At 40.5% G+C, this 21,812-nt stretch overlaps 1 protein-coding gene across 1 annotated transcript in view; it reads left to right on the top strand.

Annotated features, from left to right (window-relative positions):
• The window catches only part of LOC124775216 (solute carrier family 22 member 7-like), a 145,130-nt gene that overhangs the window by 58,482 nt on the left and 64,836 nt on the right, over window positions 1-21,812 (top strand). Inside the window, exon 6 of the mRNA XM_047250058.1 lies at window positions 8,925-9,146. Coding sequence (XP_047106014.1) covers window positions 8,925-9,146 — 222 coding nt within the window. The remainder of the gene's footprint in view (window positions 1-8,924; window positions 9,147-21,812) is intronic.

Below are 21,812 nucleotides of genomic sequence, written 5' to 3'. Positions count from 1 at the left end.
TGGTGTCAATTAAAATATTATAACATAAGAATACAATTACAAAGATACAGAAAACATCATTAAAACATAGTAATACAGATAACATTTGTAGTAATACAGGCTTTACAAATGAATAGAAATAGACATATACATCAGTGTTACAGGAATTATGACATAAGTAAATACATAAAAGGTCAGAATATCTTTCGAAACATCAACTTCACACGTGAGCATTAAAACAATACAGAATAAATTATGTCTAAAGATCTTTACAAAGTAAATAACATATTATAAATGCAAATTATATTTGAGGATAACAGTATTCCTCACCATAATGAATGTAGCTGAGTATTAGAAAAATTCTACAACATATGTCTTATCAGATAAACACATAAAGAAAAGAACAACACAAATACACAAGAGTACACAAACACATAGCGGAATAACACCAAATGACAGGTCAGGGTTTGTTTTCAGTGTGACATTTGGTACCGCAATCCAACCCAAAACTTCATTCCATAGATCTTTCGTCTTATTTCAACATTTGTTTCCACCAAAAAATCCTACCCAACGATGCTTTCTGTATTTATATGTTCACATATTTCTTACCTCAAAATTTATTTTCCATTATCTTACCTCATCATTTATTTCCAAGAAAATCCTACCTAAACCTATTGTCCCTAAATCCTACTTTTTTTGTTCATATCCTCTTTCAAAATCCTTTTTTGGCCAAACCATTTTCTTATATCTTCTCACTGCATTTCATCCAATTCATCACAACTCGGTCTCTTATATAGCCTACCCCATCTTAAGCTAACTCAAATCTACTGAGCTCAGATGCTAAAGTAAGGGATGAGGAATGCAGCAGCACAAAACAATTAACACAAACAGCAATGACAAAAAATGCAAATTGGCAAAGCAAGCAGCAATAAATATAAATTAGGAAAGCAAATGCAACATTACTACTAATATAAGGCAATGTGCAGCAAACAAGAAAAATAATCAGTAGTAAAACTGGCTTAACAGAGTAATACAAAGTGAAATTTAATAGCACTATGCCTGTCAAATAGCAGCAGCAAATACAATAACTTATATCTAAACATGACAAAGCTCAAGCAGAAAAAATATTACGCTAAAGATGGCCATGTCTAATACCTATGTCACATCTTAACACTAGAGCGATACATCACTATAACGTACTCTAGCAGACAAGTTACCAAGTCACTGACAAAAATTACATATGCAATTCCTGTGAAGTGGAAATGTCTTTTTGTGCTCCCTCGCCTCTTTTTTTTTAAGTAGATCATATATTAGTACATCTATTAAATTTTATTTTAACCAATGTTGCAGTGCAGCTAGAAATTAGATATTAAACGAAATGAGCAAATATATACAAAGCAATGTGTGAAATGTCATTCACTAGGCAAATGGCGTCTCCAAAGGCTGTAAAAAATTTCTCAACTAGAACAACAATAGATGTAAAAATGTTTCTCATCATTCCATTAGGCAATTTAGTAAATATCATAAATTAAGAGCTCCACAGTGTAATCATATGTTTTCAAGTTTGGGTGTGTCATAATTGTGATGCTTTCTACAAAGAAATGTCAATAGCGAGGATAATGGCCTCTTTTTTTTCTCCACCTGTGCCTCTGAAAGGCACACACTAATGGCTTTTTGCCAGGCGACTGTCGCGCAGCTGGGTGCTTACAGTGCATTACGTCAAGGTGACCTACCTTCCTTACCGAAACATTTACGACATCAGTTTCTGCTACAGTGACAGTTTGATACAAATAAAATTTCACAGGTCGAAATATTTGCGTTACAAATCTGTAGAAACAAAATCTTATAAATATAACAGTGTCCAAAAATTTTTTGGCAGCATTGTGATACATTCACGCATATACACACATTTCATAACTCTTAAAATAAGATTCTTGGTTACCAACATCCTTTTTCACAAAACAGAGTCGCTAACCACTATTCATTATTCCTTACCTTATTACACATATACATATTCGTCGACACTTCTTCAACATTTCATCATAATAAATACATAGCTTAATCACATTCCTCATATGGCATCAGCTTATTGATCATAAACATACCTCAACAGCATAATACACATTGTCGTTGTAATAATGTCATAACACCTCAGTCAAATCTCAAAAACGTCGTAGCTTTCTGCAATAACTTAAAAACCTAAAAAACTCTGCTCATTTCAGTAGTGTCATCTTCCTCACTCGTACTTTAAAAATCATTATCCCATACCAAATACGACATTCAAAGCTCTCATATTATCACAATGGTTCCGAAAAAATATGAACAGTTCACAAAGTACAGAAAAAATACAATTTCATAAGTAGTTACGTAAACATTGTCACTGATGTAGTAAAAAAAAAGTTCGTTTCTCTGTTAAATAATCAGATAGCTGTGTAATTCTGTGTTAGAGAAATTTGGTACCGATGTGTAAAATTGTATAAGCAAATACCATATTAGCTAGGGCTCCTTGTGCTTGCCAAACACATGATACACAAAGTAAGCGTGTACCCCCCCTGAGGATTAATGTAATTATACCCTCAGGTGTTGCAGTTTACCGCAGTGGAATGAAATGTATCATGGAAAACTTTCTTTGTAATTCAAAAATCTTTAAAAATAAATGTTTAAGTACAAAATTAATCACTCAAATGCGTGTCCTGTTGCGCTAAATGTGCGTCTTTTCATGCCATTTACTTTTGATGTCTTTCCAAATCGGATCTTTATCTTGTTCATGAGCAATGTCCTTTAAAGATGTGATGAAGTTTCCAAAGGCGATTTTCTGAATGTAAAGAAAACTGAAATTTTTCTCGAGGTTGTCTTCTGTGTTACTTTTCTCAAGCCCGCCGGTGCGCGTGACAGTGCGTCCGCAACAATGTTCTCCTTGGCGGGAATGTAGACTATTGTGAAGTGGAATTCTTGCAGAAACAATGCCCAACGTTTTAACCTGTCATGATTTAACTTTGAAGACATAAGAAATTGTAATGCACGATGATCACTGTATACTTTTACGTGCTTGTTAAATGCCCAAACGATAGCTAAAGCTTCTAATTCAGCAACGGAATAATTTTTTTTTCAGATTTTGTTAGCACTCGGCTAGCAAAAGCAATGTTTTCTCAACAGTAGTGTCATTTTCCATGGCTTCTTGAAATAAATGGGCACCAAGACCGACTTTAGAAGAATCCGTGCTAAGGCAGAAATCTTGTGACAGATCTGGAAGAGCTAGTATTGGTGCGTTAAGTAGCGATTGGCGCGTTAAGTAGCGATTCTTTCAAAGAATTGAATTCCAACTGTGCCTGTTCGTCCCAGTTCCAAATAGTATTTTTTTCCAGTGAGAGAACAGAGTTTTGGTGTAACTAGAATTTTCATATTCAGAAAACGACGGTAAAAATTTACGAGACCAAGAAAACTGCGGACTTGTTTTTTTTGTGGATGGAACTGGAATGGCTCTGATTGCTTCTAACTTTTCAGGATCCAGCTGAATGCCTTCAGAAGAAATAATATGTCCCAAAAACCTCACCTTTGACCTACCGAATTCAGACTTTTCCAAGTTAACTGTAATTCCAGATTCTGCAAAAATACGTAACAAACTGTTGAGGATGCGATTATGTTGTTCCCATGAGGCTTCTGCTATTAGAATATCATCCACATATAAGATGATGTGACGTTTTAAGAAATCAGGTAATATGGAATTTAGCCCGCGAATGAACGCTGCCAAAGAAATGTTCAAACCAAAAGGAAGTTTCCGAAATTGATAACAAACACCGAAAACAAAGAAAAGTTGTGTATTTTCTATATTCTGGATAAAGTTCGATCTAATAAAAGCTGTATCTGAGATCAACAGAAGACAACACTTTTACAACATTAAAATTTTGAAGAAGTTCTTGCATCGTTTGCGGCCTGTCTGTTTAAGGAACGATGATAGTATTGATTTGTCTCGAATCTAAGATAAGTCTGATCGATCCATTTTTCTTCTCAACAACATGTAATGGATTGTTGTATGAGCTTACTGCAGGCTCAATAATGCACTCGTCAAGCATAGATTGTATTTCTGTTCTAACACGGTCCCTATAATATGCTGGAATTATGTATGGTCTAACACAAAATTTAGTATGCTCACGAACACGAAATTGGTATTGAAATCCCTTGATTGTTCCTGTTTTGTGAGTAAAATCTGTGGAATATGTTTGTAAAATCTCAAAAAGGTCCTGCCTATCAATGTCATTACAGTTCTCAATTGTTTGAATTTTATTCTGAATTAACTCATTAGGATCAAGTATGCCATCGATATCATCCCTGTCAGTACTTGCAGAGTGATTGTTAGTGTCTAGTTCCGTCGATAATTCCGAACTGTTGTCTAACAGAAGGTAAAGCCGATTAATTTCCTAGTCATGGTTTGAGAGCCAATCTTCAAATTTCAAAGCTATTGACTTACCTTCTTTCTCTAAACTTATTTCAGCATCGTGAAAGTTTAAGATTGCTTTGTATTCATTCAAAAAGTCTACTCCCAATATAATTTTCGTCGACAATAATGGAACAATAAGAAAGTTCATAGAGAAGCTGTGGCTTTGACAAAAGAATTCTAAGTTGGTTTGTTGGCGTACATCTACACTTTTTCCAATGATTGCACCTTGTAATTTAATCTTACGTAACAGAAGTGTGGGGCAATCGTTCGATTTGTTGCATTTGCTAAAGGCTGTTTCACTAATTGCTGAAATGGGACTGCCAGAGTCAAGCACTGCCGTAAATTTTACATCATTTACTGTAATGTGAATTACAGGATATGCAATGTTGTTATGTTTTATGTCGTGTTCCTGGAGTAAGATGTCCCTAACGTCTTCCATTTTTACGTAATTACTAGCCACGGCAGCTACGTCACGAGCTTCATAAGTACATTTTGTGGCTGCCAGTGGTGTGAGTCATTGCCTATTGTCTCTTTGTTGACGCGCGTCGTTATTGGGATTTGGAGACCTAACTTCTACAAATTCACCTTGTCGAGAGGGCCCTGCCCTGTTTGAATCCCGCCAGTTCTGATGAAATTCAGGTCTGTCGTTTTGTCGGTAGTTTACATAGTTTCTTTTTTGTCGGTCATGGGGTGGAGAATTTCTCCCGGAATCGTAACTGCGCGGTGGACCGTTGCGTCTGACGTTATTCTGTCTCCCTTGATAATAATTATTTTGGTTCCCATATTGTCTGTTTCTCTGATTGTCTCTGTCATAATCATTACCGCAGAGAGGTGGTCTTTCCCAGTAATTGTTACTCCTCTGCCAACGGTTGTCATACGGGTGGTGTCTGTTTTGGTCACGATTTACGTTGTAAGAATAGCCTTGTCGTGTCCACTTATTATTTCTTTCATCACAGAATTGTGACGGATGCGACCTGTAATTGTTGTGTTCCTGCTTTCGCGTCCCGCGATTGTCAGTGTCAATTTCCAACTCTTGTAATAGTCCCTGAAAAGCTTCAATGTCGTCTGCCAAAATAATGTCGTAAATGTTCAGGCAATTTGATTAAGCAAATGCGGATGAGTTCTGAGGGGCTGTAAGGGTTTGACAGGTACTGATTCTTGTGCAACATGTCTTCAAAATATTTCACAAGACTGGAAAATTCAGATTGTTCGAAATGTTTCATCATTATGATGCTATGTTTTACTCGGTCTTGTGTAGCTTGAGACCAATATGCTGAGAGGAAGGCATGATCAAATTCTCCTTCACTGTGACAATCGTGAATGACCGATCGCATTCTTACAGCTAGTTCATGCTCTAAATATACACACATAAATTCTAATCTGTGCTCTAATGACCAGTTGGGAGGAAAACAATGAGAGAATTGATGGAGCCACGCTTGCGGATGAATGTCGTTGCCAGAATTCTTAAATGTTTTGAATTTACGTGTAGTAATGAACAGCTTATAGTCAAAATCATCGTGTCAGCGAGTTGCATATCGATGATTGTTACGTCGTGTCGGCGGTTCCATCCCAAAATTCGGTGCACCTTGCCAATTTCTTTCATAATTTCTGAAATGTCCTGTGTTATTATTTTGCGGGTTTTCCGTATTTCTGAGTCCCTCTTCCCGTGTTGGAGCGCGAGTGTCCTCTGAAATATGTAATTTTTGTATTACTTGTGCCAACTGACCTTGTACTTCCCGGATTTCTCTTTTGTGTTGCGTATTAATTTGATTCTGATTTTGTTTAAATTTATTAATTTGTTCATACTCTTCTGTGTCAGTGGTGGCAGATCATCATCTACCTTTATAGATAAGTTAATGAACTGATCTGAAAGTTCGGCTACTTTCTCCGAAAGTGAACTTATTTCCTCAGTGTGTTTTTCTGAACCAAGTTTCAGAGTGTCCATTTGTGTTGAAATCGTATCTACTGTGTCCTTTAAGTTTTCCTGAGTTTTTGCAAGTTGCGTAACCGAATTGGTAGATGCAACTGCGTCAGTTTTAGCTAGCAAGGTGTCGTGATTTTCATGAGCAATAGTTTGCAGTTCTTTTATGGCTGCTTCGTGATTCTGTAATGTATTTTCATGACGCGAAAAAATAGGTTGGAAATGCTCACAAATTTGTGTTTTTACGTCATTACAGACTTTTTGACATTTCGATTCGATTTTATGTAACTCAGTAGTTAAATCTTCACGTGTTTGTTCAAGCGTTGTGTCTAACTTTTGTAGTCTTTGTGCCATTTGTTGCATTAACTGTAATAACAATGCACTGATGTCTGAAACATGTTCCTCAGAGCTATTCGGCAGTGCATTTGAGCCGGCAAAATTCGTATTTTGAAAAGCAGAAAATGTGTCTTGACGTTTTTGAGAAAACGGTGAGGACGCAAAACCTGAATCTACAATATTTGCAAGATTGTGTCCTGTCATTTCGGATTCCTGAGGCGAGCTGTTGCCGACCGATCGATCGATAATGCTTCCCTGTTCACTAATTGTTTCACTGACTACACCATTATCTGCAGCCCGCCTAATTTCCCTATGCACAATTACCAAATTACTACTTTGAGCATTAGTTAATTCATTAAACAGTCGCGCTAATACACTGCTTTCGTCTTCACTGTCATTTCTCAGTTTACTTTGGAGCCTAGTATTACGTTTTTCACACGCCATTATTGTCGCAATATTTCACACGATAACACAGAAAAGCACAATTTGAAGAGCAAAATAAGGAAACACATTAACATAGCACTGAAAATAATATGTAGTTAATTGCAAGCGCAGCTGCAAAATACTTGGTGCAAATCTACATGCATACCACAACTGTTTTACTGTACAACAATGAAAAACTACAACTACAAAGGAAATTCTCTCTATAATTACGCGCTAGCAATAAACAATAGCTACTCTAATTACACAAACTAGAAGAAAAAATCAGAAGATTCCAGTGAGGTATCCTCGGCTAAGGGTCGACATATGAAACGTCCCCTTAGAAAAATTATAAATGACTGTGCTTAAACTGACACACAATATTTTTAGCGCAATCTGACTTTCAAAAATCTGTACAAAAGAATGGCCCTGACTAACAATAACCTCTACCTTTCATGAATCACTTACCTCACAAAAATCTTCGTTACTTAAACAACTGCAATACAGCGAGCGCAACTACTGCCAGCTAAATAAAAGATTCTAACTACTGAAGGCACTAACTACTGATAGGCATAGTTAGCAAATGAAAGATTTTGATAGAGAACAAGCAATGTATTTCCTTAATAGTGTTCAAAAGTCATAATATATATCAGTTCATGACATCCAGTCTTACGAATTTACTGTCTCTGTCCAGATCATCCGCTCTCCAAAACTCCGCCATCTCTCTCCCCACATCCACCACTGCTGGCGGCTCACTTCCAACTGCGCAACGCTACTCGCTGTTAACAGCCAACTGCCCAACACTACAATGGCGAATATTGCAACAATGCCGACCAGCCTCAGACTGCACACAGCACTGTCAGTGATTTTCATACAGAGCGCTACGTGACGTTACCGATATAAAAAGCTAAACAGCCTACTTACAGATTTGACACACATTTGAACACATGAACACACGTGGTACGAAAATGCTCGAAAAAAAAATTTTCAGCAACATTCTTTTCATAGTACTTAAATAAAACCTTAATCTATCGAAATATGACGAAAACCGAAAATCGATTTTTTTTCGACCTGAACTACGTTGTTGTCTCCCTAAGTGTATTCCGCATGACCTCCGAAATTTCCTTGGGCGTCATTTCCTTCAAATAAAGATATTCAGTCACAGCACGGTTCTTGACCACTCGATATTCGCCATTTTGCTTACACTATGGTATACAATTCATCCTAGCGGCGATACTAACGAAGCTGGAGCCGCGAAATTTGACTTGCGTACCCTCAAAAAGTCACCATAGAAGTAGGTGGTGTTGTTTGTGAGACACATTACGGTAACTATCTCGGGCCAGAAACTTTTCGACCTCCCCACGAATTCGTGCAGAGCGGCATTGTTCGATTCCTCCTCCCCCGGCCGGCCGAAGTGGCCGAGCGGTTCTAGGCGCTACAGTCTGGAATCGCGTGACCGCTACGGTCGCAGGTTCGAATCCTCCCTGGGGCATGGATGTGTGTGATGTCGTTAGGTTAGTTAGGTTTAAGTAGTTCTAAGTTCTAGGGGACTGATGACTTCAGAAGTTAAGTCCCATAGTGCTCAGAACCATTTTTGAACCTCCTCCCCGTGTCCCCTCTTCGCTTTTCATTACTAGTCGTGAGCCGGCCAACTGCTCACGGCTGAGGCGTGAGCTGGAGCCAGCTCTCGCACGATCGGATCGGTGAAGAGGCCTGGCCTAGTGAAAACATTTTCGACAGTTCCCACTCTAACTGACGTCACGAACCAGCGTTCCCGGTATCTGCGCCTGTTGCCTTCCACCTCTGCTAGGCCCGTGGTGCTGGTTACAGGCTGTTCCCGGAATCGCCGCGCTGGCTGGCCAGCCGTGGGGACCACGAGCGCTGCCTGGAGTCATTGCGGGAGATCGCCCGCGTCAATGGCACGGCGGTGCCGCCCGGGGCGCTCCAGCAGCTGCGCCACTCCAGCGTCGGCCGCGAGAAGTCTCTCGGCGTCGCCAGCCTCTTTTCCAGTTGGAGGCTCATCCTCAACACGCTGCTCATATCCACCTGCAGGTGACATAAACTTAACTCCTATCTAAAGTCGAGCAGGATTAGCCGAGCGGTCTAGGCCCTGCATTCATGAACCCGGCGGGGGTTCGAGTCCTCCCTTGGGCATGGGTGTGTGTGTTTGTCCTGAGGATAATTTAGGTTAAGCAGTGTGTAAGCTTAGGGACTGATGACCTTAGCAGTTAAGTCCCATAAGATTTCACACACATTTGAACATTTTTTTTCTTATCTAAACATCACATTTCGGTTTATGTATGATCCTCTCCATCACATTACAAATAATGTTCACTCAAACCTTCTCTCTCACGGAACAGTTAATACTTTATGATACATAACATGATGTCTACATCAAGCCGGCCGAAGTGGCCGTGCGGTTAAAGGCGCTGCAGTCTGGAACCGCAAGACCGCTACGGTCGCAGGATCGAATCCTGCCTCGGGCATGGATGTTTGTGATGTCCTTAGGTTAGTTAGGTTTAACTAGTTCTAGGGGACTAATGACCTCAGCAGTTGAGTCCCATAGTGCTCAAAGCCATTTTTTTTGTCTACATCACAACATAGTGCCATCTACAAGTTTCTGTGTTACAGTTCAACAGCCTGTTGAAACAGAGCAGAGGGTGGTCAAAAGTTTTCGTCACAAAAAAAAAGTTTCTGCTACCTTTAACGTAACTGCAGCTGGCTGGGATCAAATACTTGAAAGTCAATTAATGCACCAAACTTCATATAAAGTTACTAAATTACGTTGATATAATGCTGTGATAAATATTCTTGAAATTACCCACTTAAATAATAATATATCTGCAGAAAGTGAAGCAGTAGGTAAACCCGTCGAACGTGTACTTCACTTGACTGACCTGCATCGAAAAGATGATCTGCTGCTGTTGCTGTAGAAAAGAAAGTCCAAATCCGGGTATATCAATAACTGACCAAATTGAGCAATTTGCTCACAGTAATTTGTGCCACACTTATTTTTTCTTTTTCTTTTAATTTCGAAGAAATATACTCCCATCTTAAAGTCATCCATATAATGAGTAAGCACTAGTACATCTGAGCTAAATTGTTACATATTTACAAATGAGACACAAGGGCCACCTCGGAAGTTCATGCAAATCTGGCATACAACACTTGTCCCGCAAGGGCATTATACACATTAAGTTACAATGTCGGCGTTTATTAAAAGCATAAAATTAATGAAATACAATGAAATTTGACATATATCTGAACAGAAAATAACATAGTATGAATCGTAAAATAAAATGCAATTAGGCGTCGTCAGGAGTGGCTGAGCGGTTCTAGGCGATTCAGTGTGGGACCGCGCGACCGCTACGGTCGCAGGTTCGAATCCTGCCTCGGGCATGGATGTGTGTGATGTCCTTCGGTTAGTTAGGTTTAAGTAGTTCTAAGCTCTAGGCGACTGATGACCTCAGAAGTTAAGTCCCATAGTGCACAGAGCCATTTGAACCACTTTTTTTTTTCAATTAGGCAGCAGATGAATCTTGTTACAGAGCATTCCCATTCACAATGCAAATGGTCAGATATGTAAATATAACAATACATATTGCATTTAGCGGATTACATGAAAAACATCGAATGTAATTTTCTTCTAGCATGTTTCCTACTTTCAGAAAAATGTACTTCATTTCAATAATAACAGTCTTTCTAAAAACAGTCTAGAAGTTCCTTAAAACACCAGAGGTTGAAAATACCGCTTTAGTTCTAAAGTTGTTTTATTATCACACGTCCGGTTTCGGGCTCTTATAAGCCAATCTTCTGGTGTCGTACTGGAAATAGCAAGAGACGGGAGATAATTTTCAGACGCAGCAATACACATAAAAAACAAAAGATTTCATACAAAAGTATACAAACATTTGAAAGCCGCCGGTCGGGCTAGGAGCTGTGAAATCTATGTCAGCCGCGCTGGATAACCGCGCGGTCTGGCGGTCCTGTCACGGTTCGCGCGGCCTCCCCACCGGAGCTTCGAGTCCTCCCTCGGTCATGGATGTGTGTGTTGTCTTTAGCGTTTAAGTTAGTTTAAGTTAGTTTAAGCAGTTGTGTGTAAGCCTAGTTGCTGATGACCTCAGCAGTTTGGTCCCATAGGTCCTTACCACAAATTTCCAAACCTATGTCAGTGCGAAAGTGACACCAGACAGTACTACGGAAGCCTGCCTGGTTAGGGAAATATACAAATAACATCAGGACACTTACACTTGGTGCTGTTGAGGTGCACTAGGAAGTGCTGTTGACGTGCACTAGGCGCGGAGTGCTACCGAGCGCACAACAGGGAGTAGCGGATACGAAAGAGGCAGTAAACTGGTAAACCAGAGTGGCAAAAGTGCTGCCATCTGTTGACAGAGACAAGAACGCGGGGCCACTAGCCAGGCAGTCCATAATTTGGATTAGTGGTTTACATTTAAAATGAAGAAAAAACAAAAAAAATACCTAAGAAATACACGAAATAAGTTAAAAGTGCTTTATGCATAGTAAAGGGGCGTATTGAACAGGTCACTACAGAACTGTCGTAAAACTGAGTGGGAGCTGCGATATAAAATTTATATATAAACCGTAGAGCACAATGAAACTTCTCTTTTACATGAGTGGCAAACAAGTTTTTAATTTAGTGGAGATTTAGAAGTGCCAACGTGGAATAACACGCCACAGTCATCAGTTAAAAGAACATACACATGTGTCACTCCTGTTTACAAGCTCTCGTTAGTGACCTACGGGGAAAGTAGCGAAACCTTACAGTCAAGACTGTCTGAAAGTAATATGCCAATAAATAGTTAGCAGCAATAGAGCTAAAAGGACACATTAGAAGTGGGTCAATTTAAAACATGTTAACCAACAGTCGACAACTAATTGAGGTTTACATAAAATAAGACCTGCGATTATTTTCCATAATGAAAGACAGGTAAATTTTTAATTAGTGGAGGCACAGATAATGCCACAGCATAATAATGCACCATAGTCATAAGATAAAATGGAAAAATATGCAAATTTCTATTAAGAGAGGACAATTTTACAGACATGTAAAATGAACTGGGCGGACCTTGCGGACCTGACTATAGAAACAGGATTATGCAGTACGTTCGTTACGCCTAATGAAGGCTACAAAAATAATGGCAAAAAACACTGACCCAGCTCAGAAATATACATGTATGGCATAAAGTAATAAGGACCAGAAAGAGAAAGAAATGAGGCTGGACACTGCTTCAAAAAAGAAAAGTTATTCAGCAGGACTGCGTGCTTAAGCGCAGTTTGCTCGTTCAAAATGCCAGACAGGTCATGGCAAATGCTGCCTATGATTTCTGTTTATTCCAAAATGTTTAAAATTTGACCCTTACGTTGAGTATGCAGAATGCTGCAATTTATGTTTATATTTGAAATGGAATGGTTGTGATCCTTCATGTGGTTAGTGAGAGCGGATTTGTAATTGTTAATATCCTGATGCTCTCTGAACCGTATGTTAAAGGAGCGGCCAGTTTGGCCTACGTATGCGGAAGGACACTCACTACACTGGATGCAATAGACTCCCGATTGTGCATAGCGACTGTGTTCTCTGGTTTCGTGGTACTTCAGTAGGTGCCCGACCTTATGTGGGGTGTAGAAGGCGGGTATAACCCCCTCTTTTCTAAGCCGTTTGGCAATCCTGTTCTGTTAGAATTACCGTTATTAGTAGATGAAAAGGTAATCCCATACAGATCATTGGAAGCGGCCTACGAATTCATTCGCTGATAAAGAACATCAACAACATTTGGCTGGTAGCCATTAGCATGTACTATGAATTTAATGGTATCCAACTCTCACTGGTAATTACCTTTTGAGAGAGGGACTCTGGCCGCGCGGTAAAGCTGCTTTGGATGCACTGAAGAGCAACGAGTAATAAAACTAGTCATAGATGGTTTTCTAAATATGTTAAAGTGAACATTACTTAACGAAATTTCCAGATCTATTTTATACAGAATCTAGGGGTGCATTTTGTTAAAGTTGTTTTGAAAAAGCTGCAGCTCGGCATTGGTTACGTTATACAAAAGTATGATGTCATCGATGTATCTTTTGTAGCATACTTCTGTTTGAAGGTGTTGTGGGTGGACTGAAGAAAACTGATGTTCAATGTGATTGATGTAAATATTACTTGTTATACTGGCAATGGGGGATCCCATGGCTGTCCTGTCGGTTTGTCCATATATAGTGTCTTTGAAGACGAAGTATTTATGGTGCAGGATAATTCTGAGCAAATGAAGGAATTCATTAATTTTTTGTGAATCTAGACGAGAGAACATCCGTAAGTTGGATTCAGTGGTAGGGATCACCTCTTTAATAGAGATATTCGTGTACTTGCTTACAATTTAGAGACTTGCTAGGTTCATATCAGTGGTTACAGTTACATGTTAGAGGTGTGTAATTAACTTCTCTCTGTTCTTGACGGCATGATCATAATGGAAAAAAGAATGCTTACTGAGGAAACTTTGCAATTCCTTAGCCAATAAGTAATCTGGGGCATTAATGGCGTTAATAATTGGCCTTAAAGGAGCCTGTGGCTTATGAAGTTTCACGACGCCCCTGAAAGTGGGCGTTCTCGGATTCATCGATGTTAAAGCTTTTTTAAGAAATGGGGTGAACGACGCATATATTTCTTTAAGCGCCTTCTTAATTTCCGCGACGAACTTAAATGGTTCAAATGGCTCTGAGCATTATGGGACTTAACTTCTGAGGTCATCAGTCCGCTAGAACTTAGAACTACTTAAACCTAACTAATCTAAGGACATCACACACATCCATCCCAGAGGCAGGATTCGAACCTGCGACCGTATCGGTCGCGCGGTTCCAGACTGTAGCGCCTAGAACCGCTCGGCCACACCGGCCGGCCCGACGAACTTATCTGTGGGTTTGAATAAGAACGTTTTGAACATATGGGCTGGAGAGGAAGTCCTGTGTTTTCCGTACGTAGTCGTCCTCGTATAAAACTACTAATATGTGGCCTTTGTCCTCATGTACAATTATGGCTTGGTTCTCCTGAAGCTTCCTGTTAATGTCGCGCAAAATAGATTTTTCCTGCGCACGGATATACTTCTTGTGGGGATACCAGTGTTTCTGATTTTTATGATTTACTGTGCCATGTTCCAGTGCAATGGCTTTATTCAGTTTTTGACAGACGGAGTTTTTTGTGGGGTTATCCGATTTAGCCTGCTCCAGGACAACGATAGTATACGCCACCAACAAAGAGGCCGTATTTTGATTAAATGGGGATCGGAGACTATGGGCCATCCATTTATTTAGCAAACACATTTTCTCGTGATTAAAAACGATGCTAGTTTGGCCCTCAAACGTATGGTAAAAAACTAAAATTACATTTAGGAGCTACTTCTAAAGCAAAGTCACACCTCACACCTAATCTTTCCAGCTTCCTGCATAAGAACTGGTAATATTATCCTTTAGACAATCAATGAGATACATAAAATGGGTATACGCGTCATCAAAAATGAAATTTTCAGTTCCTTAGAAAATTTAAGGTGCATTACAAAGGCATTCTTATTTAAGACATTTTTTTTAATATTAACTTCTAATTTCTTTAATAATAGCAGTTTCCATGAGCTGCTGAATGTAACATGTTGAGCTACCTGTAATTCTGTTAAACAGTCTTCTGATAAAGTTGGGGATCATGTTATATGCTAGACACGTTTTATTAAAATTAGTAGCAGCTGAAGTCAGACGAAGTCTCTTGAGAAAATTCAGAAATTAGGAATATGTTCCACATGCCCTGATCATTTTACTACAAACGATCCTGTTGGACGAACACCCGCAACTGAGCATTATACCAGAGGTTGAAAAAATGGTTCAAATGGCTCTGAGCACTATGGGACTTAACTTCTGAGGTCATCAGACCCCTAGAACTTAGAACTACTTAAACCTAACTAACGTAAGGACATCACACACATCCATGCCCGAGGCAGGATTCGAACCTGCGACCGTAGCGGTCGCGCGATTCCAAACTGTAGCGCCTAGAACCGCTCGTCCACCCCGGTCGGCCCAGAGGTTGAAAATACCACTTCAGTTGTAAAGTTGTATTATCACCCGGCCGCTTTCAGGCTCTTATAAACCCATCTTCTGGTGTCGTACTGGAAATAGCAAGAGACAGGAGATAATTTTCATACGCAGCAATATACACAAAAACAAAAGATTTCATACAGAAGTTTTAAAGACATTTCAAAACCTCCAGTCGGGCTAACTGCTGTGAAACCTACGTCAGTGCGAAAGGGACACCAGACAGTACTACGGAAGCTTTCCACGGTAGGGAAATATACAAATAACATCAGGTCGCTTACAGTTGATGCTGTTGCCCCCGAGCGCCACGGTGGATGTGTAGGCGCAGTGTGCTACCTATGAGTGCACAACAAGGAGTAGCGGATGTGAGAGAGACAGAAAACTGGTAAACCAGAGTGGCAAAAGTACTGCCATCCATTGACGGAGACAAGAATGCTGGGCCACTAGCCCGGCTGTTAACAATTTGAATTAGTAGTTTGCATTTAAAATTAAGAAAAACAAAAAAATACATAATAAACACACGAAATAAGTTAAAAGTGCATTATGCGTAGTAAAGAATAGTATTGAACTGGTCAGTATAGAACTGTGGTAAAACAAAACAAAAGACATCATGCATTTGCATAATGGGACCAATGCCCAGCTGCAGCTTTTTCAACATATCTTTAACAAAATGCACCCCTAGATTCTGTGTAAGATAGAATACCACTCTGGCTTTACACTCCCATTTTTAGATCTGGAAATTTCGTTAAGTAATGTTCAGATTAACATATTTAGAAAACCATCTATGACTAGTTTTATTATTCATTGCTCTTCAGTTCATCCAAAGCAGCAGAAACTAGCAGCTGTTCATGCTATGCTTAACCATGCGGCCAGAGTCCCTCTTTCAAAAGGTAGTTACCAGTGCGAGTTGGATACCATTAAATTCATAGCACATGCTAGTGGCTACCAGCCAAATGTTGTTGATGGTCTTTATCAGCAAATGCATCCGAAAGCCGCTTCCAATGATCTGTATGGGATTACCTTTTTATCTACTAATAATGATAATTCTAACAGAACAGGATTGGCAAATTACTTAGAAAAGAGGGGGTTATACCCGCCTTCTACACCCCGCATAAGGTCGGGCACCTACTGAAGTACCACGAAACCAGCGAACACAGTCGCTATGCACAATCGGATGTCTATCGCATCGAGTGTAGTGAGTGCCCTTCCACATACATAAGCCAGACTGGCCGCTCCTTTAACATACGGTTCAGAGAGCATCAGGATATTAACAATTACAAATCCGCTCTCACTAACCACATGAAGGATCACAACCATTCCATTTCAAATATAAACACCAACTGCAGCGTTCTACATACTCAACGTAAGGGCCCGGTTTTTAAATAATTTAGAAGAAATAGAAATCATCCGCAGCATTTGCCATGATCTGTCTGCCATTTTGGACGAGAAAACTGCGCTTAGGCACGCAGTCCTGCTGAATAACTTTTCTTTTTTGAAGCAGTGTCCAGCCCCATTTCACCGAGCGAGGTGGCGCAGTGGTAGCACACTGGACTCGCATTCGGGAGGACGACGGTTCAATCCCGCGTCCGGCCATCCTGATTTAGGTTTTCCGTGATTTCCCTAAATCGCTCCAGGCAAATGCTGGGATGGTTCCTTTGAAAGGGCACGGCCGACTTCCTTCCCCATCCTTCCCTAGTCCGATGAGACCGATGACGTCGCAGTTTGGTCTCTTCCCCCAAACACTCCAATCCAATCCAGCCCCATTTCCATCTCTTTCTGGCTCATGATTACTTTACGCCATACATGTATATTTCTTAACTGGGTCAGTGTTTTTTGCCATTATTTTTGTAGCCTTCAATGGGCTTAACGAACGTACGGCCTAATCCTGTTTCTATAGTGAGGTCCGCAAGGTCCGCCCAGTTCATTTTACATGGCTGTAAAATTGTCCTCTTTTAATAGAAATTTGCATATTTTTCTTTTATCTTATGACTATGGTGCATTATTGTGCTGCGGCATTATCTATGACTCCACTAATTAAAAATTTACCTGTCTTTCAATGATGTAAAATAGTCTCAGGTCTTATCTTACGTAAACCTCAATTAATTATCGACTGCTGGTTAGCTTGTTTTAAATTGACCCAATTTAACGTGTCCTTTTAGCGCTATTTCTGCCAGCAATTAATTGGCAGTATGGACTGTAAGGTTTCGCTACTTTCCACGTTGGTCAGTAGCGAGAGCATGTTAATAGGAGTGGCACATTGTTCCACGTTGCCACTTATAAATCCCGACTAAATTAAAAACTTGTTTGGCACTCATGTAAAAGGAAAGTTTCATTGCACTTTATGGTTTATACATAAATTTTATATCACAGCTCCCATTCAGTTTTACCACAGTTCTATACTGACCAGTTCAATACTATTCTTTACTACGCATAATGCACTTTTAACTTATTTGTGTGTTTATTATGTTTTTTTTTGTTTTTTTTTTTTTGTTTTCCTTAATTTTAAATGCAAACTACTAATTCGAATTGTTAACGGCCGGGCTAGTGGCCCAGCATTCTTGTCTCTGTCAATAGATGACAGTACTTTTGCCACTCTGGTTTACCAGTTTACTGCCTCCTTCGCACCCGCTATTCCCTGTTGGTCGCTCATATGTAGCACACCGCGCCTAGTGCACGTCCACAGCACCAAGTGTAAGTGTTCTGATGTTATTTGTATATTTCCCTACCCAGGCAAGCTTCCGTAGTACTGTCTGGTGTCACTTTCGCACTGGCATAGATTTCACAGCAGCTAGCCCGAACGGCGGTTTTGAAATGTCTTTAAAACTTCTGTATGAAATCTTTTGTTTTTCGTGTGTATTGCTGCGTGTGAAAATTATCGCCTGTCTCTTGCTGTTTCCAGTACGACACCAGAAGATGGGCTTATAAGAACGCAAAACTGGTCAGGTGAAAATAAAACAATTTTACAACTGAAGCGGTATTTTCAACCTCTGGTATAACGCTCAGTTGCGGATGTTCGTCCAACAGGATTGTTTGTTCCTTAAAATAGTTTGTTTACGTATTGTAATTAGCTTTTTTGTTAATAACGTGGTAATTACACTTCACACACACAGGAAAATGCTTTGCAATTACATAGTAAGACTCAATTTAATGCGGCTCTTTTGTTACAAATAACATCAGATTTAAAATGTGTGTCTCGGACAAAGATCGTAACCATATTTTAGGGATTTTAAGTAAAAAGTATGGTTTTAAACATTACTACCAATTACAGTGCCTGCTTAAGGCATAAAGAATATATTGTATAGGTTTATTTAAACATAAAAGTTCCAATGGTGTAGTATTACCTGTAATGCCCATATTTTTCTATGCTTAGGATTATTCTTGACATGTTATCAGCCTTTCAGCTAATCAGATGTGAACAAGAATCTGGTGGTAATAAACTTTAAAGAAGTGGAAAATGTAATAGCTGTTACATTTCAGCGGACACTAACTCCATTACCGAGCGAGGTGGCGCAGTGGTTAGCACACTGGACTCGCATTCGGGAGGATGACGGTTCAATCCCGCATCCGGCCATCCTGATTTAGGTTTTCCGTGATTTCCCTAGATCGCTTCAGGCAAATGCCGGGATGGTTCCTTCGAAAGGGCACGGCCGATTTCCTTCCGCATCCTTCCTTCATCCGGGCTTGTTCTCCGTCTCTAATGACCTCGTTGTCGACGGGACGTTAAACACTAATCTTCTCCTCCTCCACTAACTCCATTACTCAGACAAAGTCTAGGATGGGTGCATTACGCCTACTCGAATTCCGCAAGTTGCCCTTCAGGTGAAAGAGCTCTTACACATACACTATCTGATCAAAACTGTTCGGACACTGTATGTAAGCGAAATTGAGCACTAGATGTCACGAGAAGCGGACTGGCCAATATACAGGGTGCGTCAAAAAAATGTGTACACACTTTGAAGTGTCGTAGGAAATTTATTTCCTGTTCTACAATGTTAAATTTCTGGAAATGGAAAGCTTAAAGTTCAATTGGAAAAATAAATGTACTTTGCAAATATGATTAATGTTCAAACTGGTCGCCTTCAGTATCAATACATTTCTGAGTACAAGTCACCACTGATTCCGTACATCGTACCGAAGTGTCCAATGAGATTTCTGCACACACCGCCTGAATTTCATTCCAAAGTGTGTCCAGGTTACATGGTTTACGTTTGTACATCTCATCTTTTACTGTGCCCCATAAGAAGAAATCCAGCGGCGTGAGGTCTGGAGAGCGTGCAGGAAACTCGATTGGTCCCCTGCGTCCTATCCACTGGCCTGGCACATTGTGATCCAGGTATGCTCGTATGTCCCTATGATAGTGCGGTTGGGCGCCATATTGTTGGAAATAAAACTCATCATTACCGTATAATGCACGAATGGGAGGGAATATGGACTCGGCAAGCATTGTTAGGTACGTTTCTCCAGTAACAGTACCTTCAAAGCGGAAAGGCCCAATGAGTCCCCTTGCAGACAAACCACACCACACATTGGCTGTTGATATACTTTCCAGGATGTGAGGCATTTGCACCAGGCAAATTCACAGCCTTTTCAACTGTAATGTGAGGATTATCTTCAGCCCAGTACACACAATTGTGCCTATTGACAGTTCCATTGAGTTTGAATTGGGCTTCATCCGACCAAATTATGCTACCCATAAATCCCAGTTCACCTCTCACCATCTCCTGAACCCATTCACAAAATTCTAACCTTCGATCTGGATCGTCGTCACTTAGCTGTTGCACCAGCCTTGGACTGTGCACACGAAACTTGCCTTTCTTCAGAATGCGTAGCACACTACCAGCACTTACATTACTCTCACGCGCCGCTTCCCTTGAAGATTTTTGAGGTGAACGCTGAAACAGTTCCAAGACCACAGTTGTGGAATCATCACTTGTAGCTGTACGAGGTCGCCCTGATCGACCTTTGTGCACATCACACACTGTTCCATGAATTTCGAATTTGTCTCGTAGACGTGTAATTGTTAACCTTGAAGGTGGTTCTGTACCATACTCACTTCTCCACTGTCTTCGAACCACAGCTACATTCTCAAACTTCCAGTACCACTTAATTATCTGCTTCCGCGCTTCAAAGCTCAAACGCACGTCCACCATGTTGCAGTTACTTCCTTGCCACTGCTGCCACCTGTTGAAGAAACATAACATTACTTTCTCACAGATATTTAACCTTCTAGAACGGGAAATAAATTGTCTATGACAGTTCAAAGTGTGTATACATTTTTTTGACACACCTTGTATAAAGACGTGGGGAGTGACGTGTTGTTGGTAGGGTAGCAGTAACAGCAGGCAGGAGAGCTCAGTGACTTCAGAAGTGCACTAGTCATTGGACATCACCTGAGTAACGGATCTATCAGGGATGCTTCAAACCTTCTAAAGCTGCCCAAGTCGATGTTGGTGACGTGACATGAAACTGAAACATTAAGGAACAACCATAGCTACACAAAGACCAGGCAGACTGCATGTACTGACAGACTGGGACCACCTAGAATTGCAGAGGGTGGTTGTAAAAAATCGCATGAAATCAGCAGATGGAATCACTCGTGAATTCCAAAGACAGCAGATAGCACACAGAGGGTGCATAGGTAGTTAAAAGGAATAGGGTACAGTGGTCGACCAGCTCCTCATAAGCCACACATTCCCCTGGTCAGCGCTAAGTGACACATTAGATGGTGTCAAGAACAACGCTGTCGACCACTGAATGACTGAAAACAAGTAATGAGCGCATGGCATTGGTGGCCGGGAGACCCCTCACGGGGTGGTTCGGCCGCCGCTCCACAAGTTCTTTAACGCCACTACGGCGACTTGTGAGTGAATGAGGATTAAATGATGTTGAAAGAAACACAACACTCAGTCATCTCGAGGCAGAGAAAATCCCTGACCCGCCGGGAATCGAACCCAGGACCCCGTGCACGGGAATTGAGAACGCTACCGCAGGACCCCGAGCCGTGGTCACTGAAAACAAGTGATTTGGGATGATGGATCACACTGTACACTGTGGCAATCCGATGGATGGGTTTGATTTTGGCGAATGTCTAGAGAGCGTTACCTGGCGTCATGTGTGGTGCCAACAATGAAATATGAAAAGAGTGGTGGTTAAGGTATGGTGGTGTTTTTCGTGGTTAGGCCGTGATCCCTTGTTCTGCTGAAGAACACGCTAAATGTGAGAGGACCTCTGTTTAAGAAAACGCTAAAGGCGGGAGGGTGTAGACGCATTTCCTGAAATGGCTGTGCTACTCACATCCCTAATCAGAACCCAGCGGAACACCTCTGGGTCGTTGATTTCGCTCCAGACGCCAGCGTCCAGCATCAAAACCTTGTCTAATATCGGCTCTTGAAGAAGAGAGAGCGGCCATTCCTCCGCAGATATTCAGACGCAATGAAAAACATCCAGCATAGTTGTAGCTGTCATAAGAGCGATCATAGACACACCCATATTAACTTCCACCAATAGGTGTCTGGATACTTTCGATTAGATAGTGTATTTGGAAAGCGACAAATGCATGAGAGTTTTCATTTTCATCTTAACCACTTGTTTGAATCAGCCCACCCTAATACTTACATTTTTGTGAGTAGCTTA

This window comes from Schistocerca piceifrons, chromosome 1 (genome assembly GCF_021461385.2).
Source record: "Schistocerca piceifrons isolate TAMUIC-IGC-003096 chromosome 1, iqSchPice1.1, whole genome shotgun sequence".
NCBI classification, from domain to species: domain Eukaryota; kingdom Metazoa; phylum Arthropoda; class Insecta; order Orthoptera; family Acrididae; genus Schistocerca; species Schistocerca piceifrons.
The sequence above is the reverse complement of the archived record's forward strand: the minus strand, read 5'-3'. Positions and strand labels throughout refer to the sequence as shown.